Raw genomic sequence first — 21,838 nt, 5'->3', positions numbered from 1 at the left:
TCAACACAATCAATTAGTCAATGAATTAAAACCTAGAATCATTGTAAAATGTTTACAATACAGATAATGACAAAAGTAACGTAAACCTCATATATAAACCTCGGACGGAATCTTCGGTGCGCGAGTCCGAATCGCATTTGAACAGTTTTTCATTTATATTACATATACCGCCATTATAACATATACCGTCTTTGTTTATTATTTTACTAATACCTAACACTCTCACTAAGTCACTCCCACGGTTTCGGGTTTTCTTACCTTAACCGTTGTCCATACCCTAAGCCAGATAGAACCAGATTGAGAGCTATATAAAATTCACAGAGCGCCGGATCAAAGCCCCTTTTGGCACTCCATTAAATATTAAAGCATTCTTAAAGTTAGATCAGAACTTGAATAAGTCTCACGTCTCTTTTCAGCCATGTTTAAATCCATTGACCATCACCACGTGAAGCCTTGGTGACCACCAAGGCTTCACGGTGACCAGCAGTTAAGGCGTCTGCATAAGCATTGATCGAACGGTCCTATTGGTTCGAATCTTACTCGTGCCACATTAATTTGTGATTGGATACCAATCCGACTCGTGTATTCGTTTTCGTAGGCCGCCAGTTGCTCCCAGTGAAGGAAAACAGATTAGGAAACCTACACACAGTTTGCGACTACTTGTCACCAGAAGGCGTAGGTAGGCGTAAAAGCATAGAGTGTGAACGGCGGGACCATTCATATTCTACTTATTTTAGTCACTACCACAATTACACGGTACACTTGCAGTGTAATTTTTGGTGGATTCAAGTCTTAAATTCCCGAGGCTGGATGGACAAGAAAAAGTTATTTTCCACACGAAAATATGTAGTCGAAAAACCCAGTGCCAGTAGGAGCAACACCCTTAGAAGAATGTAACCTGACACTTCCAGTTTTGGCCGGATAATTTGGCCTCATGTAGTACCAACGCATTGTGCCACACATGTCAGCCCCGACCTCGCTCGGATGAGGTTTGGAGTTTGTCATCAGGGAGTTCCCGCCTGACTTCACACGAGCTAAGTTTTACAAGTTCTAAATAAAGATTAATTTTGAAATAAACGGCGACGTTAAGATAGTAAAATACTTTCAAAATTACATGCTTGTTGCATTTGCATATATACTAATATTTATATATTTATATTTAGAATTATATGTCGCAAAAAATCCCTATGTATATATGTAGATATAAATATGGAATATCTCCCAATATTTCACGTGTATTGGCGCACGTTATCGATTTGCAAATATTGTGTTTCACATTAATTCAGTGCGCCCTCTATCGGATATTTTGTTTAATTACAAGCTTCTCCGAAATTCATGTTTGCTTAATTTTTGCCGGTGGAATAGTTTTCGACAAATTTTATTCGTGCTTCGTATTTGAATCCGAACGCAAATATCAATTGATATTTATTTGCAAATACGGAAAGGAAATATATCAAATATGTTTTTTATGACGACCTCGGTGGGGCAGTGGTAAAGTTCTTGCCACTGAAACGAGAGGTCCCGGGTTCGATCCCCGGTCGGGTCATGATGGAAAATGATCTATTTCTGATTGGCCCGGGTTTCGGATGTTTATCTATATACGTATATGTTATAAAATATAGTATCGTTGAGTTAGTATCCCATAACTCAAGTCTCGAACTTACTTTGGGGCTAGCTCAATCTGTGTGATTTGTCGTAATATATTTATTTAATTATTATTTATGTACCAATTCTGTATTTCGGAAAGCCATACGTCATTCAGTTAATCGTGAACGATCGCAACTCCTGGCTATGTCTACTCCGTAAAGAGTAAATACATGATATACAATAGTCACAGATTACATAATAGTTTTTGAGTTTATAGCGAACAGACAGACATACGCGATAGGCGACTTTGTTTCATGATATGTAAGGTAATTATTATAATCACATACATTCGGCTCAAGATATACCAGCACGACAGTAACACTAATTGGTTGTCAGAGTTACACGCGCGGATCGTGTACAATTTAACTCGAATGCACGGAACACTGGAGTTAAACCATACACGAGCCGAGCACGAGCTTAGAATAGACCTACATCGGTTAACAGTATGATGCAAAAGCTACAAGGCGTGAAGTATAGTATACGTAGAATAAAATTTTCTTTCCATCAGCTCTTACGCCAGTGCAATAATAACATTGTTAGGGCTGTATACTGCACTGCTTACCTGAACGACCCTTGCTGGGTAAAAATATATGTAAAAATAAAATATATGTAAAAACATGACTGACATATTGTGTATTAATTTATAATACATATGTTACTTACAAATTTATTATTTGTGACCTATAATTGTAATTAATATTTATTAATATAATTTTTTTATGGGTCCTTATGTGCCTAATAATAATTTATTTTATTCGTTAGAACGTTAACTGTATATTTTTAACTTTCATATGTTTCTACCGACATAACAGTGCATGTAATGTTGTGTTCCGGTTTGGAGGCTGCGAGAGGCGGTGTCATCATCATATCGAGTGTTATAGTTAACACTGATGTCAGACTTTATTCAAGTCGCCTAGAGGCATCTGACATGACTTTAGGACTACTTACCGCCATCTAGTGGCAGGTAGTCGCATACACACTAGAGAACTAAACTGTCCACCAGTGCGCAGGTTTCCTCACGATGTTTCCCTTCACCGGAGGCAAGTGATGGTCTATGAAAACTACTATATATGAGTCAGATTGGTATACAAACTCGTATGGCAAGAGTAGGATGCATACCTGAGACCTTTCGATTCACAGGCGGGCCTCTTAACCATTACACCAACACCGCTTCAAAGGAGAGGCAGTGTGGTTACAGGGTACTGTGACAAAAGGTCATAAAGTAGGCGACACGCGGGTGACAGGCGCTGATAGGCTGTGGTGACCACCACTTGCCATCAGGTGGGCCGCAGGCTAAGACCACATACAATTTTTTACGCTGACCCCGTGTTTTGTGGTGTAGAGGGAGGGAGAGGGAGAAAGGTGTGCAGGGTAACTTGATAAGCGTCGATTATAAAATCAACAGCACACCAACCTAGCCATTTGGCTAGGTTTTATCTTTGTATTTACATAGCAAACGCGCCCCGATTACTTGTTACAAAATTTGTTCCGAACATATTCATATAACAATGTTCACAGCTTGTACATACAGTATATCGGTTTGTTTGTGTTAGTATGATACGCCTGCGGGTATACGAGATGTTTCCGAGTCGACATGTTGATGTTGTCTGTCTGTCATGGTCGCTTCTGCGAACAAACTTGTATTTCAGTCAATATAATCAACTAATGTTTTGGATCAATACAATTCTGATAGTTCTATCGATCAAAGGGATAGTAAGTACCGAAGGAATTGAAGTATCTTAATTTTGTCAAAATATTCATATTTGAGAGCCGGAAACTCAGAAAGTCATACCAATATATATATATATATATATGTATTTATCATTAACTAGCGGCCCGACCCGGCTTTACTCGGATAAAGCCAAAAAAAAGTACCGTATGTTACTCTTGAACGTATTGTCTATCACTGTGCCAAATTTCATAAAAATCGGTCCAGAAGTTTTTGAGTTTCATTACAAACAAAAATGCAAATCTTTACAATATTATCATGTATTGAAATATTAATTTGAAACGTTACGCATTGCCGACGGTTAATTAATGGATCCAGGAAACACTTCACGATTCGATGAATACATAACACGTTTTTTCAATTTATGCTCGTTAATTATTTCAAGGAAAAGGGTTAATATAGTATTTTTCAATTTTTGTTACAGGTAATTAATTCATCGATCGTCATTTGCAGATAAGTTTTGCTATTTTATTCTTATTTATTTAAGTACACAGCAAGAGTCGTTTGGTAGAAATTAATGAATCATATGTTTTTGTACAGACAAATTGGCCCGGATAAAAACAAAATAAATCTATTTTCATAACGAAACACGATAATGTAATGTCACTTAATTGATCAGTTGTATGTTTTAGTTCTCGTTAAAATATAATTGAAATGCTAATTATTTGTATATATAATAAAACTGTAAGTAAGCTATGTCTGTATATTGAATATATTAAAGAAAAATAATTTGAAGGTCTTTATGGGACTAATACAAGGTAAAATATTTTTTTAAAGAATTTTCATTTATATTTGCTCGCGCATCACAAGAAAACTACTGCATGGAATTTGACGCGATTTTTAGAATCATACATACATACATAGCGGATGGTTTAACTTATCGCGATACGTTGCTTACTCGAGATATTGACGAAAATAATAACACTATTCTGCGTCTATTACGCAAGACAAAAGCTAATTATCCACTGAATGTAACTGTTACTATTAAACGAGCTCCATATAATTTATCTTGTATGATAGCAAGCAATAAATAACCCTATTATTTCGTATAGTCGCACACACATTTTTTTATATCTTGTATGTGTAATTAATTTGTATCTATAGGTTACACTAAACAAGTTTAGGCAACCCAACAAAAAATACCGGTCAATCTATTGATTGACGAAAAGTACCCTATGTCAAAGATGCAAGGCTTTGGTCAATCGACTTAACAAAATTGTAAAACCAAACCATGTCGCGTTCTATTTTCGTACAGCGCCATCTAGTGACACCAACACAAACTAATCTGATATAGCGTAAGACAGTCGCATATTTCACACTAAACTTTGGTTTATGGTTAAAATAGTCGATCGGAGTAAAATTTTAATTTTTAATAATAATAATTACGTAGTTATTTTATCCAGTTACTACGAGAAAAGCGCACACGAATTGACATAGCCTGAAATAACTCGAATGTATTAACTGTATAGTGCTAGTAAAATAAATTATAATGTGTATCTTAACTGTCGAATGCATTATATATTTACTGTAGCCACAGGTGATATTCAAGGGCAGGCCGTGAACCCGCCACTGAAAACTTTATACAAGCCCTAGGGTTGGTGCGTGTGGATAAATACTAAGAATCAAGTGTTCGTATTAGTCCACAGTTGAGCAAATGCTTTGCTCTCTTGGACAATTTTTAATTAATAAACCAGGTTTTGCCCGCGGTTTCGCCCGCGTAAATTCATTTCGTCCCGGAAACAGTTATTCCGCCATACTTCAAACTACATGTATGCAAAATTTCATGGAAGATTGATCGAGTAGATAGATTGTGAAGAGGTAAGTAACAAACAAATGTACTTTCGCATTTATAATATTAGTTAGGATAATTTGATATATAATGGATATAATAATTTGCGCTTGACCTGAATCTAAACAAATATGAGGTCTACGGTGCTACAGCAAAGCTCAAAAATGCTATTTACTCTTGCCTTGAGCAGATATTTTCTACTCCTTCGACGACAGTTAAAGCTTGAACCAAAAATCACATTTAAATATGTAAAGATTTGTAAATAAACAACCCTGAGCAAAAGTGTGTGACAGACTGACATTACAACTTCGCAAATGTTATGAATTTATGCGTGACCTCTCGACGACAAGCCTCCTCCACTCCGCAGAGACTTTCGTACATTTTTTCACCATTTTCTTGTTTGAGCGCTGTTTAATGAAACACGAGATCTTCCCGTTTTATGATACTGCTCTAATTTTATGTGCAAACATCACGTGTATGTTTTTACGTGTATGTTGTGAATTACTCCAATTTTATTCAACTTTTCTACAAGTTTACGAGATTCAGTATGTTACTAGACTTATCATGTTTTCAATTTCACTAATTGGATTCGTATCATTTATTGATTGATGATTATAAGACATTAATCGCTAAAAATATTATATTTGAGAAATCACACAGATTAAGTCAAGATTTGTGTTATGGAGTCGGGACTGTAAAAATCTTAACTGACTCTAAATATCACATGACCGGAACACAACTGGTCGAATAAATGTTTGCTTTTTATTCCTATTTGCCCAATAAACCGTTGACCGTGTCACGTTTATTAATTTTATTCATATTGCATTAACAATATTATGAAACTGCAGCCATAAACAGTTCTACTTTTAGCCACTAGATGGCGCTTTACGAAGATAAAACTCGCTATGGTTTCGTTTTGAACGATCTGTGGTGTAAATGTTGTCTTGTCCATGCCGTCCTGTCATAACTATTGATGAGTATTAAAAATTATTATTAAATATAATACGAATATATATAACTTTGTTGAAAATTTTACATCAAAGTTACCTTCGTCTTCTTGGCCCTTATCATCTAGCTGTCAAGGACTAATGTCTGAATAACATTAAAAAACCATAATTTGACGACACTTTAAAAATGTTTATTTTCTGTTAGATACCACACTTGGACAATATATTTTTATAAATAAAAGAATTTGAACTAAACGTAATATTAAATAAATTTGTTCGCTTACCATTGCGGATATCATTACCGATCCTTAACCCGTCGATCGCGCAGAATCGAGACACAACAGATAAACAAATTGGCTGACCGGCGCATTGGCACCGGTTCGTGAGGTATACGTTAATAATAAATTAATCGCATCTCAAGGTGCAAAGTTACAACGGTGACGTCACGAGGGATTGCCTCATCCTTTAACTAGCGTTAGTTTAACTGACAGGTTTAACGGGCGTTCTCTTTGTTCAAAGTTTGCCTCGGCCCGGGGTACGGAGCTAGATGTCAAAGTAACTAGATGTATACCGACCGTGTGGCCGCTTTCTTCCACAGCCATAGAACGGCGGAGCTGCATATGGATGCCCTGAAATGATATGTGTAAAGGATATCTATTATAAATAAATTGTAGCTTTTGTCCGTGGTTTTAGCGGCCGCGTCAATTTCCTTCCCACGGAAACAGTTCTTATTTCCGGGACATAATGTGATCTTTGTCCTTCTCAATACTCCTAACTATGTACGCGAAATTTCAAGACGATTGGTCGAGCGTGAAAATGTAACAAACAAACTTACTTTCGATTTTATATATTAGTTAGGCTAGTGACTAGTAGATGTTTTTAGCATGAAAATGCTTTTAGAATTAAATTTGCCATTTGTTTACAAGTACCTACGTTTTTACGTGAAATAATAAAGTTTAATAAAAAGATGTTGCTTTAATACAAAATATCAAATACCTAAAACTAAACGTCTACAATTTATCCAACGCAACTTTTGTTTTTTACGTCTAAAGATATAATATCTCCCGAGATAAAACCCTAATACCTGTGATACACTGCATGGCAAAATAATGGGGCAGGTGCGCCGGGCTAATCTGCCCGCCAGTGTAATCCCCCTTGACAAATTACCACTACAACCCTTTGACCCGCAACTACTCATTCACCTGGGCGGAATAACCTCCGATGAGTTTTATTCACTAAACATTTCTGTCGGAAATTAATTTTAGCTTGGATTCAATGGAGTCGACTGTTTGTAGGGTGACCCGAAATGTTTTGGGTTTTGAGGAAGAGTTTTAAATTTTTTTATGTCTTCTTCTAAGTTAAATAAAATTTCTCAAAATTGCAAACTCCTAGCTTTTGGAACACGACCACTGCTGAGAGGAAATGCTGAGTGAATAACGTATACGATCGATAGTTTAAGCCTCACGCATTGATTTGTACCCGACGTCAACTGCGAATTAATTAAGCCTCATGACGTATGTTTAAACTTTTTCTAAACGAATAATCTTCACGGTATCATTGAAGCAGAAAATTATTGTATTATTTTGAAACCTTCCTAGGCGTCATGCGTCACGTGCTTATATTCTGTCTTCATGAAATATGTAAATTTATTTTCAGAAATTATACGAACAGACACCAACTTATTGATGTAACGAACGAATATATGAGCACAAAATGATAAATAAATTTTTGGGAAATCCCGAAAGTTGTGAACGTGTGGACATACTACAACACGCTTGCTAAACTGATGGCTCGTAATTGAAAACTGAATTGAATAACTAAAAGTTATTTACATTTTCTTTTGAGCTTGTTATTTAAAATTGTGCAATCTACATTATGTTCTCGTTTTATCATGCATATGCAAATAGAAATAATAATTTGTTTTTGGAAGGTCATATTTATGTATTTATTTCTAATAGTGTTTAAAAATTAGAGTAGCTGCCAGTATCAATTCAATAAAGCTCCATTCTTAAAAAATATATATCAACTGGCTATCATTAACTGCAAACAAAGAAAAACAAGCACACAAATTAAACAAAACAAATCAGGGCCCTTTTTGTCCCGTTCGTTAGTTCATTCAGTCGCTCTGGTTGGCGTCGGGCTCCTGTTCATTCAATCGTTCAGCCGTTCATCTTTCAATCCTCTTCTCATTTCTGACTCTTGTTTTATTTTTGTTTGCTTTTGCGTCGGAACTGGGCCAGCATTGGAAATCATTCATTTGGAATTTGTTTTGGGGAAAATTATTTGTTTTTAATACCGATTAAAAATACAATGCTTGCTTGTAAAAATATTATCTTCTAATAAGAAAACTATATAAGAAAACTTATTATTTTACTCTGGCTCAGGAACCCCAAAGTGGATCTTGGCCAGAGCGACACGGTCATGTGTTCTGCAACATTAAATATGTTATAATAACGTTTATACTTTTTGAAAAGACCAAAGTTCATGAAATTTACTTTAACTCATAAAAAACATTTTAAGTGGAATAGGTAACGTCGACGTGAACGTAGAACATAATCTTTTATAAACTTGGAGCAAGCTCATAAAATGTTCAGATCGATCCAAAGATAAAAACGACATTTGAGGATGAAAAAGTTATTAAACATGGACAGTTTATCTTCTCTTTCTCTTTAGAGAAATTACGCAACCTCTCTTCAATGTCTTACCACATGTCTGGTCCATATTAAAAATGCCCGGCAATATGAATACTATTATAGTTATATATCCGGCCCGGCAACGTGTATCCAACTGTTGTACGGTGCCTGCGTCCATCGGCTGCGGTGTTTGCTTGCCATTTGGTGACCTGCATGCGCGCTATTCCAGGTCATAATCTGTTTGTGTCAAATCCAAATTTAAAGGTAAATTTTCCATGATGCATGCACATATTGCAGCCCAGGGCACTTTCTTACATTTTCTCTTCAACTTCACACGGTGTTGAAGGTGAAAACTCAAGAAGTGTTGGCTCGATGTAGTCAAGGATGATTTGCGAGCCAACGTCTGGGATAGGCATCCTTAGCCCACTTCAGTTTTCACCTTCTGTCAAATCATAACATCAAAATATGCACTAAATGTTAAATGGCGTGGAGTTTTTGGTAGCAACTATGGCGGTTATGTAAATGTGAGTAACATCTAAATAAACACTTTATAAAGACGCATTAGTTGCCAGCGAAGCACATTGTGGCACAAAGGCGAGGCGCGGCTGCAGATGCCGCAAGGCGAGACGTGATTGATGCGAGGCGAGGTAACATTACCGGTATTCAATACCTGTCAATTTTTCCCAAGACTTTTAATACCTATTAGCGCGGGTGTTCGACCCCGCGAGAGCACAAGATGCATACAATTTGAAAGATAATGCTTTATTGTATGTACAAATGCAGCAAGCTATTATTAATTACAATATTAACTGTTAAGATTGTATGTTAGGATTCATAAGAACTTTTGTTTCGTGGAATTTTCTGTCCTGTAGTTTCGTCCTGTAGCACGAAATGTGAAATTATAATTGAGTGCGTGAAATAAAAATAATGTACACTCCAATTTTGTCGTAGGCTGTACGTATGTTGAATGGTGGATATATTTGAAAATTTTAATGTATGCGATAGCCATGTGGAAGTTATGCCTTGATTGGATATGAACCAATCTGAATTCTTGATGTTGCTTTATTAATTTAAAAATGAACGCAACGTACTATTAAATATCTGAAACATTCTGTGAACAATTCAAGAATCTCCACTGAGAGATGGACCAAGTTATGACTCCAGATATATTCAGACATTCAGGGAGGCCTATTCCTAGCAGTGGGAAAAAAAAGGCTGTCAATGATGATGATATATTTAGACAGGACGTATGCATAGGGATTTTTTACCCTTAGGCGACTTGAATAAAAAACTGACACCATCGTTAGCAATAACATGTATGATTTGAATGAATGAACCCTTGAGATACAAAACCAAATACTACTCTGGCATCCCCATCTCCTTTTTTTAATTTGAATACTTTTTTTATTATTTCAACATTAAATCGAAATTTCATGTATTTTTGGTTAGATATATCTAAAAGTTGTTTACAGTGCAATACGATTTCATACAGTTGTAGAAAAATCTATATATATATATAACTCTGTTACTGTGTGACTTACTGACTAACAGACAACGTACAGCCGAAACTACTGGGCATAGGAAGCTGAAATTTGGCATGTAGGTTCCCTGGGGAGTGTAGGTGAGCACTAAGAGAGGATTTTTGGAAATTCTACCCTGAAGGGGGTTAAAATCTTTATATTTAAAAGTTAGTGACTTGAAAATTTGGATTTTAGTTGTTTACAACAAATTAATGAATACGTGTTTCACATTTTTCTTAAAATTAACCCTCAACCCCTTCAAAAGAGGGGTGAGAGGTTGTATAGGACTTAATACAATTTTCAAGATAAAAAGCTGAAAATTTGTAAACAACTCTTTGTAGTAAATTTAAAAAATGATACATATTTGTAGAAAAAGCGCCGTCGCGTTCATTAAAAGGTGCGATATTACCAAATTTGACGCGGGCGAAGCCGGTGGTAAAAGCTAGTATGTTATAAACATGGCAAACAAATTGTGTTTCAATTGAGAAGAATTTGAAGTTCCGTTACATGTGCTTGCTACATTACGGAACTATGAAATATGTCTCCTCAAAGCGGAATATGAGAGCAGGTAACAATGTGTGTAAGTTTGAGAGCTCTGTTCTCATAACTTTGCTCATATCTAGTTATTGCGCGCGTCGGGAGGGACCCAAGGGGTGGCTTTGTGCTCTCATACTTTACTTCCAAAGGAATATCTTCATCTATCAAGGTTAAGGGCTGTTCCTCTCATAGTTCATTCAGAATCTCAATTGGACTATTAAGCCTTAAGTATTTAATAAGTTTTACTTAAAAAATATTTTACCCGTGTAATAAGTTCATCAAAATCCGTCCAGTAAATCTTATGTGAGTGACTAACAATCCCCAATTCACATCTGAATTTCATCATCCGCACATATTATAAAAAGAAGTCCCCTTGTCGCATCTGTCTGTCTATCTGTATATCTAAAATTACCAGACGGATTTTTGTTCGGCTTTCACCAATTGATAGTGTGATTCCCGTGGAAGTAAATCTATTAGTGTATAATTTATTAAAGTTTTACCAGAGCTAATTTCTGATATTAGCGGAATATGAGATTTTTTGTTGAATATTTACTCGAATCATTGTACAATTCAAATATCGTCCGGATATATGTGACAGTCAACTGTTGCTCCTTCCGCCTCAGTGCGCGCGGCTGCGCCCGGGGCCGCGATGTAAGTGGGGCACCATTGTTTGTGCTCGGCTCGCTGGCTGCGGCATCAGCGATTTGTATGAATGGTTTGATGGTCGAATGGTTGAGATGAAAATGTAATTAAATGAATTAATAATAAAGTTAATCAACTTGGTAGATATCTTTTGAAATTTGAACTGAGATAAGGCAACGTTTTTTTTTTTTGTTTTGATTAAAAACAAGAGGTTTGAATCGACCTAATTTTTCTATAAAATGGTAATTTTCGTTATAGAGAAAGAAAAGAGGTTATTTTGAATAATATTTTTGTCAATTCAGCCAAAATATAATTTTTTTGCAGTCTTTTTCTTGTTATTTAACAAGAAAAAAACATCTTATCTCGTCTTATGAGAAATGTTACTGAGAATAAAAGTAAATTATTTTAATTTTCACGAATCACTTACTTTAATATTACAACAGCTTATCACGAATTAATAAACAAAACACAGAATCAGATATGACAATATTGCTCCTTCCATTTCAGTGCGCGTAGTCACGCGGCCAGGGCAGCGATATAAATGTGGCCCTATTATTTATTTAATCAATATATAGGTAGCTATAGGTTACTGTGTATCTTTTTGTATCGTATCGTACATTTTGTTTGTATTATAAGTACCTAATATTGGATTACTTCAAATAAAAGAGTGTAGTATTTCTAAATGCGTTTAATTAACTTTTAACATAATAATTATATATATTAAGATTTATGTTCACAAATGTGACATATTGTCGACACTCATTAACATAACGTCCCTGTACGAGCGCCTCATCAGCATGTCCTTGTCCAAGAAGGTCAGGTCGTCACGTCTCATGATCATCTCGGACAAGTCGATGTCCTTAGCAACGTTGGTGTTGACTAAATCCTTCCTGAAGATCTTAACGTCAAGGAACTTCACGTTGGTGTTGTAGAACACCCTCTCATCGATCGGCCTGTCGAAGGGGAAGCCGAGAGGCATGGTGTCCACACAAGTGGTCCATGGGCATATCTTGCGCATCTTCATCGTGTCCAAATCGACTGTGGGAAGAACCAGACCCATCCGGACAGGGGTGACGATAACGAATAGTTGGAGGTCGAAGCCGCCGGCACGGCCGAGCGGCAGCAGAAGTCTGTGAGGGAAGCCAATGCGGCTCTTGTACCACCAGCTGTCGATGTTAGTCACGCCGGTGCCAGACATGTCAGAAGCGCGGTGCCACATAGTTCTAGTCCAAGGCCTCTGTTCGATGATGCCGTGCATCTCCACGGAGTTGCGCACGATCGTGTTCTTTCCAGTGTCCAGTTTGTGAACAAAGCTGTCGATTTCAACCATGTCGAGACGCTTGTCGTTGATGTCCAAGAGACGGCCCATGCAGTCGTATTTCGGTCCAAGGAAGACGCGTACAACGGCGTCAGTAGCTTTGTCGGAGACAACGTCAATTGAGACCTTGAAGGGGTGGTGGTTGAGGCGACGCATCCTGGCGACATAGACCATGTCGGAACGGCGTTTCTGCATCTCGCTCTGGTCCAAGTAGACTGAGTTGGTGATGTCGAGGTCGAATTCGTCCATGAAAGTAACCAGTTTGTCGGTTTCAATGTGCTCAACCTTGATTCCTGGGAAGGACAGCTCTTCGCGAGTATATTTGGGCAGAAGCCTCTTGTACGTGACGAAGTAGTCAGTAATGCGCTTCATGAGCTTCCAGTAGACCGGGTCACGCAGGCAAGTCCTGTACATATCTAGAGCGGTGGGCACGTACGTGTATCTGTAGCAAAAACAAAAATATATTATTATCACAATCGAAAACGATAATTTTCAGTTTGCAAAACATCAAATAAAATTATTGTCTTTAGAATATAATTTCAGTGACCTTTCCCAAAGAATAGTTGTATTACAAGAAACTTACTTGTTTATATTGTACAATCCGTAGCCGAGCATCTTTCTGAACAAGGTGACCAGGTTCGCAATCTTAGCATCGTCGTTTTTCAGGCCAGTGCTGCCCAACACCAACCTGGCGAGGGTCTCGAAGTCCTCGGCCTTCCTCAGAGTGAGGACGGTGCCGTCGCGCTGAAACAAAACAACCATGTTATAATGTTTATTCAATGTGCTTTTGAAAATGTTATCACCTTGATTGTGTACTACATCGATAAAATTTCAATATTATTTCTTTTTTTTTTTTATGAATATACGGACTAACCAGGGTAATGTGTCCAGTCATAATAGCATGACGGATCATCATATCGATGTCATCGATCATCAGCTTAATTTTCGCATTTTCATCAGTCATGATGTCAACGTTGTTCATACGGACAGGCATCTCGTCGCCGGTGTGGAGCATGATCTTGGGCCAGACTCCCTTCTTGATGCATTTGTCGAACAACAGAGGCTTGACGTCGCACATCATCCAGCCCAGACGCTCCAGTCTGTACCTAGCCAGCAGTTGGAAGTTCATGTACGCCATGACCTCACCACGTCGCTCCTTGTTCACGTTATAAATATCATCAATCATCCAGGTAGGGTACATCAAGTGCATGTTGTACAAGTAGGTACTAAGATCAATGTCTTCAGTGAAGTATGTGAGACGGTCGTCTTTGGTTAGAGTGTGACGCACTCCTTTACGCCAGTCGACGATAACGAGATTATTGTCCTTGATTACGATGCCGTAGTAGTCCTTAAGGATAGGGTCGAGCCATCCCTTGGTCATCTTCAGCATGTGAACCTTCTTGATGATGTGGCTGTCGACGAACAGGAAGGGGTAAACTTCGTAAGGGGCAGGAAGGACAATGCCATTGCAGTCGACTCTGTGGACTACTGCTACGTTCAAGCAGTAGACAAACATGCCACTGTTGATCCTCTCGCGGAGCCAGCAGGCGGTCTTGATGAAGGTGTCAAAGTCCTTGGCGAAGTACAAGATGCGGAAGACAGCGATGGCTTCCTTCAGCTGTTTCTCGTCGGTGTTGACGAAGATCTCGCCGCGGGGAAGCATACCCAGCTTGTACAAGCTGATGAAGTCCTTGATTACCTCAGCTTTCTGTGAAATGAAGAAGAAAGTGTCATTTAACCTAGATATCGGTGAAGCTGATAGGTACAAGCAGCTACGGCCTTGACAATTGGAGAAAAGTAGGTCATTATCTACATACTCTTCTGCAATACTCTTATACTCTATAGTTTCAAACTATATAGTTAGGTTTTTAAATGTCCATAAGAAATATGCATATCACGATCGAGCTATGGGCATCAATCGACACCTGGATATTATGATACTTGGTCTAGCTCTGCGATTGATTGAAAATAAAATGAAAATTTAGTATTCGTGATTTTACAAAGAAGGGGGCAGACTGGAGCCTAAGATAGGAAATAATTACACAACATATCATATGGGTGCTTTTGGTGGAGATTGATTTCCAACGCACTTGGTGAAAAAGGGTTCTCACCAGGAATTTGTCCATGTTATCCTCGAGCACGAACTCGCGGGCGATATCGCGGATGTCATCGTACATGGTCGGCTGCAGGATGTGGTTCAGCAGCTTCAGGATGCATACCTCCTTGGTCTTCACGTCCAGGTTTACTGTCACAGAAGTGGTTTATTGTTAACGCTTAAGATCAACAAAATTTAAGATAAATTTTCTTTGCGGTCTGGTAAAAGTTATGAACGTAAATAATATTGCTAATATTTTTCATTAGAAGTATTGACATAAATATGTACCCATCAGATATATATTCTATACTAGCGGCCCACTCCTGCTTCGCTCGGGTAAAGCAATAATTTAAAAAAGTAGCCTGCGATACACCTGAAAGTTTCTTCTGTCTTTGTACCAAATTTCATCAAAATCAGTCCAGTAGTTTTTGAATTTATTTATCACAAATAAAAATACAATATTTCTCTTTATAATATTAGTAAGTATAGTATGGAAGTATAGATAACATATGTAATGTATAAATAGTGTAAACTCAACGATACAAAAGCTCTACTAGACAAATAAATCATTTAGCAATACAAATATATAAATAACTAAATAAATATACATATATGAATAAGGACATGAGGGCAAAGAGGGCTAATCATAAAATTGAGTAACTGAATAAAATGACCAATTTCTACTTACCAACAAAAATCTTTGCATAGCAAAACTTATAAATTATACACAGTTTTTCTTTTATTAATCCACACATCAACTTCTGGTCAATTAGTTAGGTTAATGATCGAATGAGAATTTCTAAATACTGTAACTTTTTGGTATAAACAATGTCTATCAATCTAGACGGAACAGGCGGACGGATGGTTACAAATCTGGGTACGTTTACGAAGGATATGGTGGAGGAGGTGCAGCAAATGGCATAAAACAAGAGCTTGTACTTACTCATAGGCTCTTTGGTGATAATGAAGTCTTTGTAGTCATCCTTGACCACCGAGGCAGCCGCCACGGCCAACACCAGTGCTGCAACGATCGCCCTCATGGTGCTCACTGTACCCCTCTTTATCCGGACCCACCTTATATACAAACCAGAATGCTTATCGATACATTTTTAATAAACAAAACACGAGATAAATCGCGCTGTTGTTTTGTGATGCACTTTGCTATTCGAGCAGAGATAGGTAAGCTGTGTTTCGCACGTATTTCTTTGTTAATTGTGGATAAATAAGGTGATGTTAAAATTAGCTTATTATTTTTAGATAATATGGGGAAATCCGAAAAAATTATTACATACATAGTTACAACACTAATGTTCAAATCATAATAATGTCTAAAATTTATCGGGAGTCGTGGTATTGCGGTATTCTTTTTAAAATTTGGAACAAAGAAAAACTTGGAAAAATATGATAAATTACATATTTTAATTCCGTCTCTTCCTTTTTAACATTGTACAATACAAAACTAAATTCTGTCTATCTTAAACCATGGACTTACGTCCATCTTCTGACCGAAACATATAATGAATATGTATATGAATATGTATTCCGATTATTGCCAACCGTTCGATTCCCAAGTATCCCAACAGATCACTTATAAATTCAGCTAAAATCCCTGGAATCCCTGAATCAGAGTGTATTGCTCAGAAGATGCCACACATTGCCCGGTAATTTTCATGTTGTGACCTGACCTTTGTTAAACTTGTTGGTTGAGATAGGTCGTGTTGACATCGTGTTTATTCTCAATAAACTTTTTATGAAAGGGAAGTTTCCTTGAGTTACCCACTAAGGCTCGTCTTTAATAATGAGTTTCTTTATTTTTTTTAATAAATACATTTTATATTTTTATATATATGTACTTTATTACATCATACTAGGTATGCCCCTTGGCTTCACTCGCGTTTTCGGGATTCCCTACCTATTGAATGTGTTTATTTATTCACAGTAAGAAAATTTCAAATTTTAAGTTCTGGAGATAAGATTATACGTAAATATGATTATGTTAAAAGTGTATAGTGTTTTCAATCCTCGACGTAATTGAAGGATAGCAATCTTAATTGAATTACGTGTCTGTCTGTGTATCTGTGTTACTGTCGGTGACGTCGTGCCCCGCAAACAAACTTCTATTGTCCCACAGCTGGGCAAAGGTCAAATATCCAGAGCAACCTCCTATAATTATAATGAAATTAATTTTTGTAAAAAGATTTGCTTCAAATATTTTTTTATGTATTAAGTAACAAAGAACGAAAGAAGTAGGGACTAAATAAATTAATCGACTTGGTAACATGGATTCACAACTTTTTACGGCAGAAAAACAGAGCTGCGAGACTTTGGCTTTTTACAGCAGGTTTTTCATGGCATAAATTATACATGTTTGTCTTTGGGAAAAATACATTAAAGACTGAGTGAGAAGTAACGAAAATGTATTCCAATAATAATAAAAATTCCAATACTGGTGTAGTAAAAAAAATATTTTTTTATTTTATAATTTGCTTTTGTTGCAGACCTTCCGGCATGGGTTCCCGTTCTCGCCCACGGCGCTCGCGTGGGACCCCATACAGAAGCTGCTTGCCATCGGGGACAAGGGTGGAAACCTTAGAATGTATCCTTTTTGATCTAGTGTATTTATAGGACGCATTGTGGTAAGAATTTGAGAAAGTTTTTGTGTCGTTTTCTTTACATGCACGCACAGGCTAATTTTTTTTCGCCATCTTGAGCTTTGTTAACGATTACCTTTTGCCCGCGGCTCCGCTCCCGTGAATTTCAGTTATTTTTTTATTTATTTTTCAGTTATTTTTCCGAGGTGAAAGGTCCTTAATGCATAACTATATTTTCTTCTTCTTCCTCTTATCTAACATTTTAAGTTGTTTTCACTTCAAAAAACTGGTGTCGGATTTTATAAAGTTCATGGTAGCCAACCTGAATGCCGGACATATTGGTTGAACTCATAAGAATGTGATCGATCGTGATTGACCAATTACAAAATTATCTTGGATCGTCGGTGTGCGTAGTGCGACTTCATCTCACCATCGAGTCAATTCGCAGTAAACGCAGCTAACCAATCACAGTGCCTCATTTTGTCGCAACGACAACCACACGGAATGCTATTGATTCGCTGCGTCTCGCTTCTAAATTAATTCGGCCGAACTGGCACGGTCTCGATAGCTCAGTTGTTAAGAGCACTCCCGGATAGACAGAGTCGCGGGTTACCGTTTAATTCCTGATTTTTACTTACTATTTTCAAAATATTTTTCCATACATTTATTGTTTAAATCTGCACAAATCCGTAAACAGCCATAAAAACAGCTGTTAATTGATGTTTTTTTCGCCACAAAGTTGCAACGCGATAATGCGTGTGTTTGTTCAACACCTTGTGACCCCTGTTCGAAAGTACTATCTCCCCGGTGACATTGCCCTTACCCGATAGCTGATTACATCAGATCATTTATTTATTTATTTCTAAGCCGGTTGTATCTAGATCTCTGTGTGAAGAAGAAGAAGTGTAATGTATTAAAATCGAAGTGTTTCTCATCATTCCTTGTATCTGCATTGTAAGATTGCATTGTATCTTGGCTTACATTTATGATTCTAGTACAACGGGAAGTACCTTATATTCCCTGGTAAAATCGATCATCCATTTCAATTTGATTTATAAAGGTCATATTTTGATATTTTGAACTGAAGAACCCTAAAACGTTAAATATCATATGTGAATAGTTTTATAGCAAAAATTCTAAAAAACATCATGAAATGTGATATGTTTTTTAGAAAGTGAATACTCATTATAAGAAACACACATGTGTTCTGACTCCCACGATAGACTTACTGGTATAATGGCGTCCAAATAAACTGTAGCCAATGTCGTGAAGTGTATCACGAAATATACCTCACATTTCCTCGAATGAACACATGCTGTATATAACATGTATATTACATACAGCGTGTTTGAGCGGCGCGGCGTTATTGAGACGATCACGCTTCACGCATAGCTGAGCAAAGGAGTTGATGATACAGCTAAAGGGATTGCCCTTGAAAAGAGTCCCTACGAAAGATTTACTGTATATTTTGATATTTATGAAGATATCGATAGATAGAGATAGAGAGTTGGTGTCAGGCAGGCGGTCGGTCATAAAATAACAGCCGTAAGGTTTATTTTTTTGACGCTAACCCCGCGCGTCGCCACCTCAAAGTTGTTATTTTTGTAAAGTAAATAAATGTGTCGTTCTAGATCAGGTATCGACTTTATTTAAAAACAATCCTACTTAGTCAACACATGATAATAACAACACACGAATATATGCATGTTGTCAAGTGCACTGATAATTTCTCCAATTAATATGACTGCATCGGTTCCTTGATAAGTTAAGATAAATGGGTGAAAGACCAATATAATTTATAACAAAGAAACGGATAAATAAAACGAAGTATGGCCTAATCTTTACTTTTGAAATAAATATATTTATTATTATTTAAAATGTTATAATTAATCACAATCCTTAAAATCCCTCTAAATGGGTTAGGACCAAAGGAAGAAGCTCCGAAAATTTCCCCTGCACACAAACTTACAAACATTTCGTCTTTACTATACGTATATGTTAGTTGTTCAAATCAAATATAGATTTTTTTGTTAGAAAAGGTGTTAACATCGAAAAGAATTGAAGTTAATAGACATCTTTCGGCAGAACATGCCAATAATTTAGGCTCAGACGTTCGATAGGCTTACTTGTTAGCAACTAAAATCAAATCAATTACCGAGTTACGGTTTATAACTTAATTATTCCAGTTTCACTTCGCGTTTAATATTTGGGCACGGAATATTATTTAATTTGGAAGTTTAAACTTAGTCGAACGTAAACGAAGCTCACCGGAAGGGGTGCACAAAATTGAATGGTTAAAGTTACTGTAGCCTTATCCACAATTTGGATGTTGTTGAACTTTAGTTAAATTATATTAAACTAGCTTTTGCCTACAACTTCGTATGTGAGTAAAAATCCGTTTTCCGTGGGAATTTCAGGAAATCCCTTCTTAGTGCTCCACTGTCCTAGGAACCTACACACCAAATTTCAGCTTTCTAGTAGTTTCGGCTGTGCATTGTCTGTCAGTCAGTCACTTAGTAGCGCAAGAGTTTTCTATATTTTATATCGCCTTTTTTATCGAAAGGGAATCCAATTAGTTACACAGACATCTTTGGTCACCCATCCAATGACCGACCAATGTGAAAGTGACTTAATCGCCGTTAAGCACTACGCCATTGAGCAAAATTTAACAATGATCAGATACTAGATTTCTTTAAAGTAATAGTCACATTCGCTACTAAATCTATATTTCACAGTTGCACTTAAATATTAGGATTAGTATTCGCCGAAAGTAAGTACCTGTACCTCACATGGCGTCTAATATGTTGGGGGTTAGGGGGTGGGGGTGCGGGGTGCGGGGTAAGACGGATGGAGCGATTAAGATAACTACCGACACGTGTTAGCGTTGTTAACTACTACTGTAGCTGTTACTGGGATTTTTTATTTATTTATCAATTTATATACAAGAAACTTAAAATATAGATTACATTGAAGAAATGAGTACAAGATTTATTTGCTGTATATTTAAAACTAGGTTTTCCGCGATGCTCTTCCTGCGGTGGCCTATTTGTTCTTTTTTTTCCAATTTTCATACAAATCGGTTTTGCCGTGAAAGCGTCACAGACCGACAGACAGATGAACTTTCGCATTTATAATATTAGTATATATAAACGCTTGTTTTAGGTTAAGTTGTTATTGACGCCGTTTAGTTGTTACTGTTATTTAATTTAATTGAACTTATATTGCTATTTAATTAAGATATTTTTATCGTTTTCCAGCAATCATTCCACATGTTACTTTAACGTTTCGATACAATAAAAGCACAAAATGAAGCTTTCGGCGTGTGCCCAAAACTCGCGGCAAACGAATCGTATTCAACGAACAAACTTGCAATTTACACAACGTTGTAATTTTTTTTTTTAGTTTTTCTACCCCCATTAGCGAAGCGCACGTATTGCACTAAATGAATATCGATTTTATGTTTATTTGCAACTGGTTATCAATTATCACTCAAGTATATCTTGTTTCACTATAATTTTATCGTGAAACATATTTAGGAAGGTTTTTACCTTTCAAAATACATTCGTTATAAAAAGTTGTTTCGATATATAATTACCAAATGATATATAATCAAATGGTATAATTACCATCAAAAATGTTATTGATTGCATAATATTTTTTGATGAAATTCTTGATTTCGCTGATTTATTTTATGATATTTAATTGAAAGATTGTAGGTTTTGCTGGTTTTGCAATTTATTTCCGAGTTATTACATCGAAACTTGCTACAGGATTTTCATGAAATATATAAGTAAGATCTATTTCCAAAGTAACATTTAATCAAATCACAATTAATTCACGAACGCTTCCTACCCTAATAACTCTCATTTTTCCCTAGGCTGAAATTTAATTATTTCGTCAAGCACTTATTAATTTTCGGCCAGCATCGTCTTCAGAATCTTCCAATTTCTCATTTAGACGTTAGCACCAAACAGTGTCGTATTAAATGGCGGAATCAAATTAGGAAATTTATCGTCCGAGCGCAAATTGACGCGCATATTTTTCGCAAAATTACTTTTCTATGAAAATTTTCTGTCTGTTTTTAATAATAGCCACGTTACAGGGCTGGCGATTGTGAGAAAAGTTGAAAATGCAAATAAAATAAAATTGTTCATTTTTTTGGCTGAATTATACAATTTATTTCGTTCAAATGTAAATAAATTGTATATTTGAGTCAAAAAACTGTAAACAGTAAAATGTGCAAACATTAATCATTCATTTGCAGTATTGTAACTTTAGGATACCAGGTTTGTTGTCCAAGCGTTTATTTTTCTATACTTCTGTATTTTATATTTTGCATATATAAATAATTAAATATTCTGCTTGACCTTATTGCTTTCACATTGCTCGC

At 36.6% G+C, this 21,838-nt stretch overlaps 2 protein-coding genes and 1 long non-coding RNA gene across 11 annotated transcripts in view; 2 read left to right on the top strand and 1 right to left on the bottom strand.

Moving 5' to 3' along the window:
• LOC128671834 (uncharacterized) overlaps window positions 1-5,274 on the top strand; it is a 118,234-nt gene extending 112,960 nt beyond the window's left edge. Inside the window, exon 6 of the long non-coding RNA XR_008404881.2 lies at window positions 3,801-5,274. This is a non-coding gene — a long non-coding RNA (uncharacterized LOC128671834). The remainder of the gene's footprint in view (window positions 1-3,800) is intronic.
• Window positions 1-21,838, top strand: part of Tomosyn (tomosyn) — a 214,073-nt gene that overhangs the window by 138,221 nt on the left and 54,014 nt on the right. For all 9 annotated transcript variants that reach the window (XM_064436121.1, XM_064436119.1, XM_064436122.1 and 6 more), the window contains exon 2: window positions 17,356-17,453. In XM_064436121.1, coding sequence (XP_064292191.1) covers window positions 17,356-17,453 — 98 coding nt within the window. The remainder of the gene's footprint in view (window positions 1-17,355; window positions 17,454-21,838) is intronic.
• On the bottom strand, window positions 12,118-15,931 carry LOC128671831 (sex-specific storage-protein 1). The gene is made up of 5 exons (XM_053748625.1): window positions 15,801-15,931; window positions 14,874-15,007; window positions 13,637-14,470; window positions 13,346-13,506; window positions 12,118-13,204 (listed from the first exon to the last, which is right to left on the bottom strand). The coding sequence occupies exons 1-5, from the start codon at window positions 15,895-15,897 to the stop codon at window positions 12,178-12,180; spliced, it is 2,253 nt and encodes a 750-aa protein (XP_053604600.1). The 5' UTR covers window positions 15,898-15,931; the 3' UTR covers window positions 12,118-12,177.

The sequence above is a fragment of the Plodia interpunctella genome, chromosome 8, assembly GCF_027563975.2.
Source record: "Plodia interpunctella isolate USDA-ARS_2022_Savannah chromosome 8, ilPloInte3.2, whole genome shotgun sequence".
NCBI lineage: Eukaryota > Metazoa > Arthropoda > Insecta > Lepidoptera > Pyralidae > Plodia > Plodia interpunctella.
Note: the sequence above shows the minus strand (reverse complement) of the source record. Positions and strands in the feature narration are given on the sequence as shown.

Excerpts from the sequence above, each read along its gene's own strand:
- LOC128671831 (XM_053748625.1), bottom strand. The coding sequence starts at position 15,897 with ATGAGGGCGATCGTTGCAGCACTGGTGTTGGCCGTGGCGGCTGCCTCG. Across the intron at positions 13,507-13,636 it reads TGACTGGACACATTACCCTG|CGCGACGGCACCGTCCTCAC; the intron begins GTTAGTCCGTAT and ends GTTTTGTTTCAG. Across the intron at positions 13,205-13,345 it reads GGATTGTACAATATAAACAA|ATACACGTACGTGCCCACCG; the intron begins GTAAGTTTCTTG and ends TTTTTGCTACAG.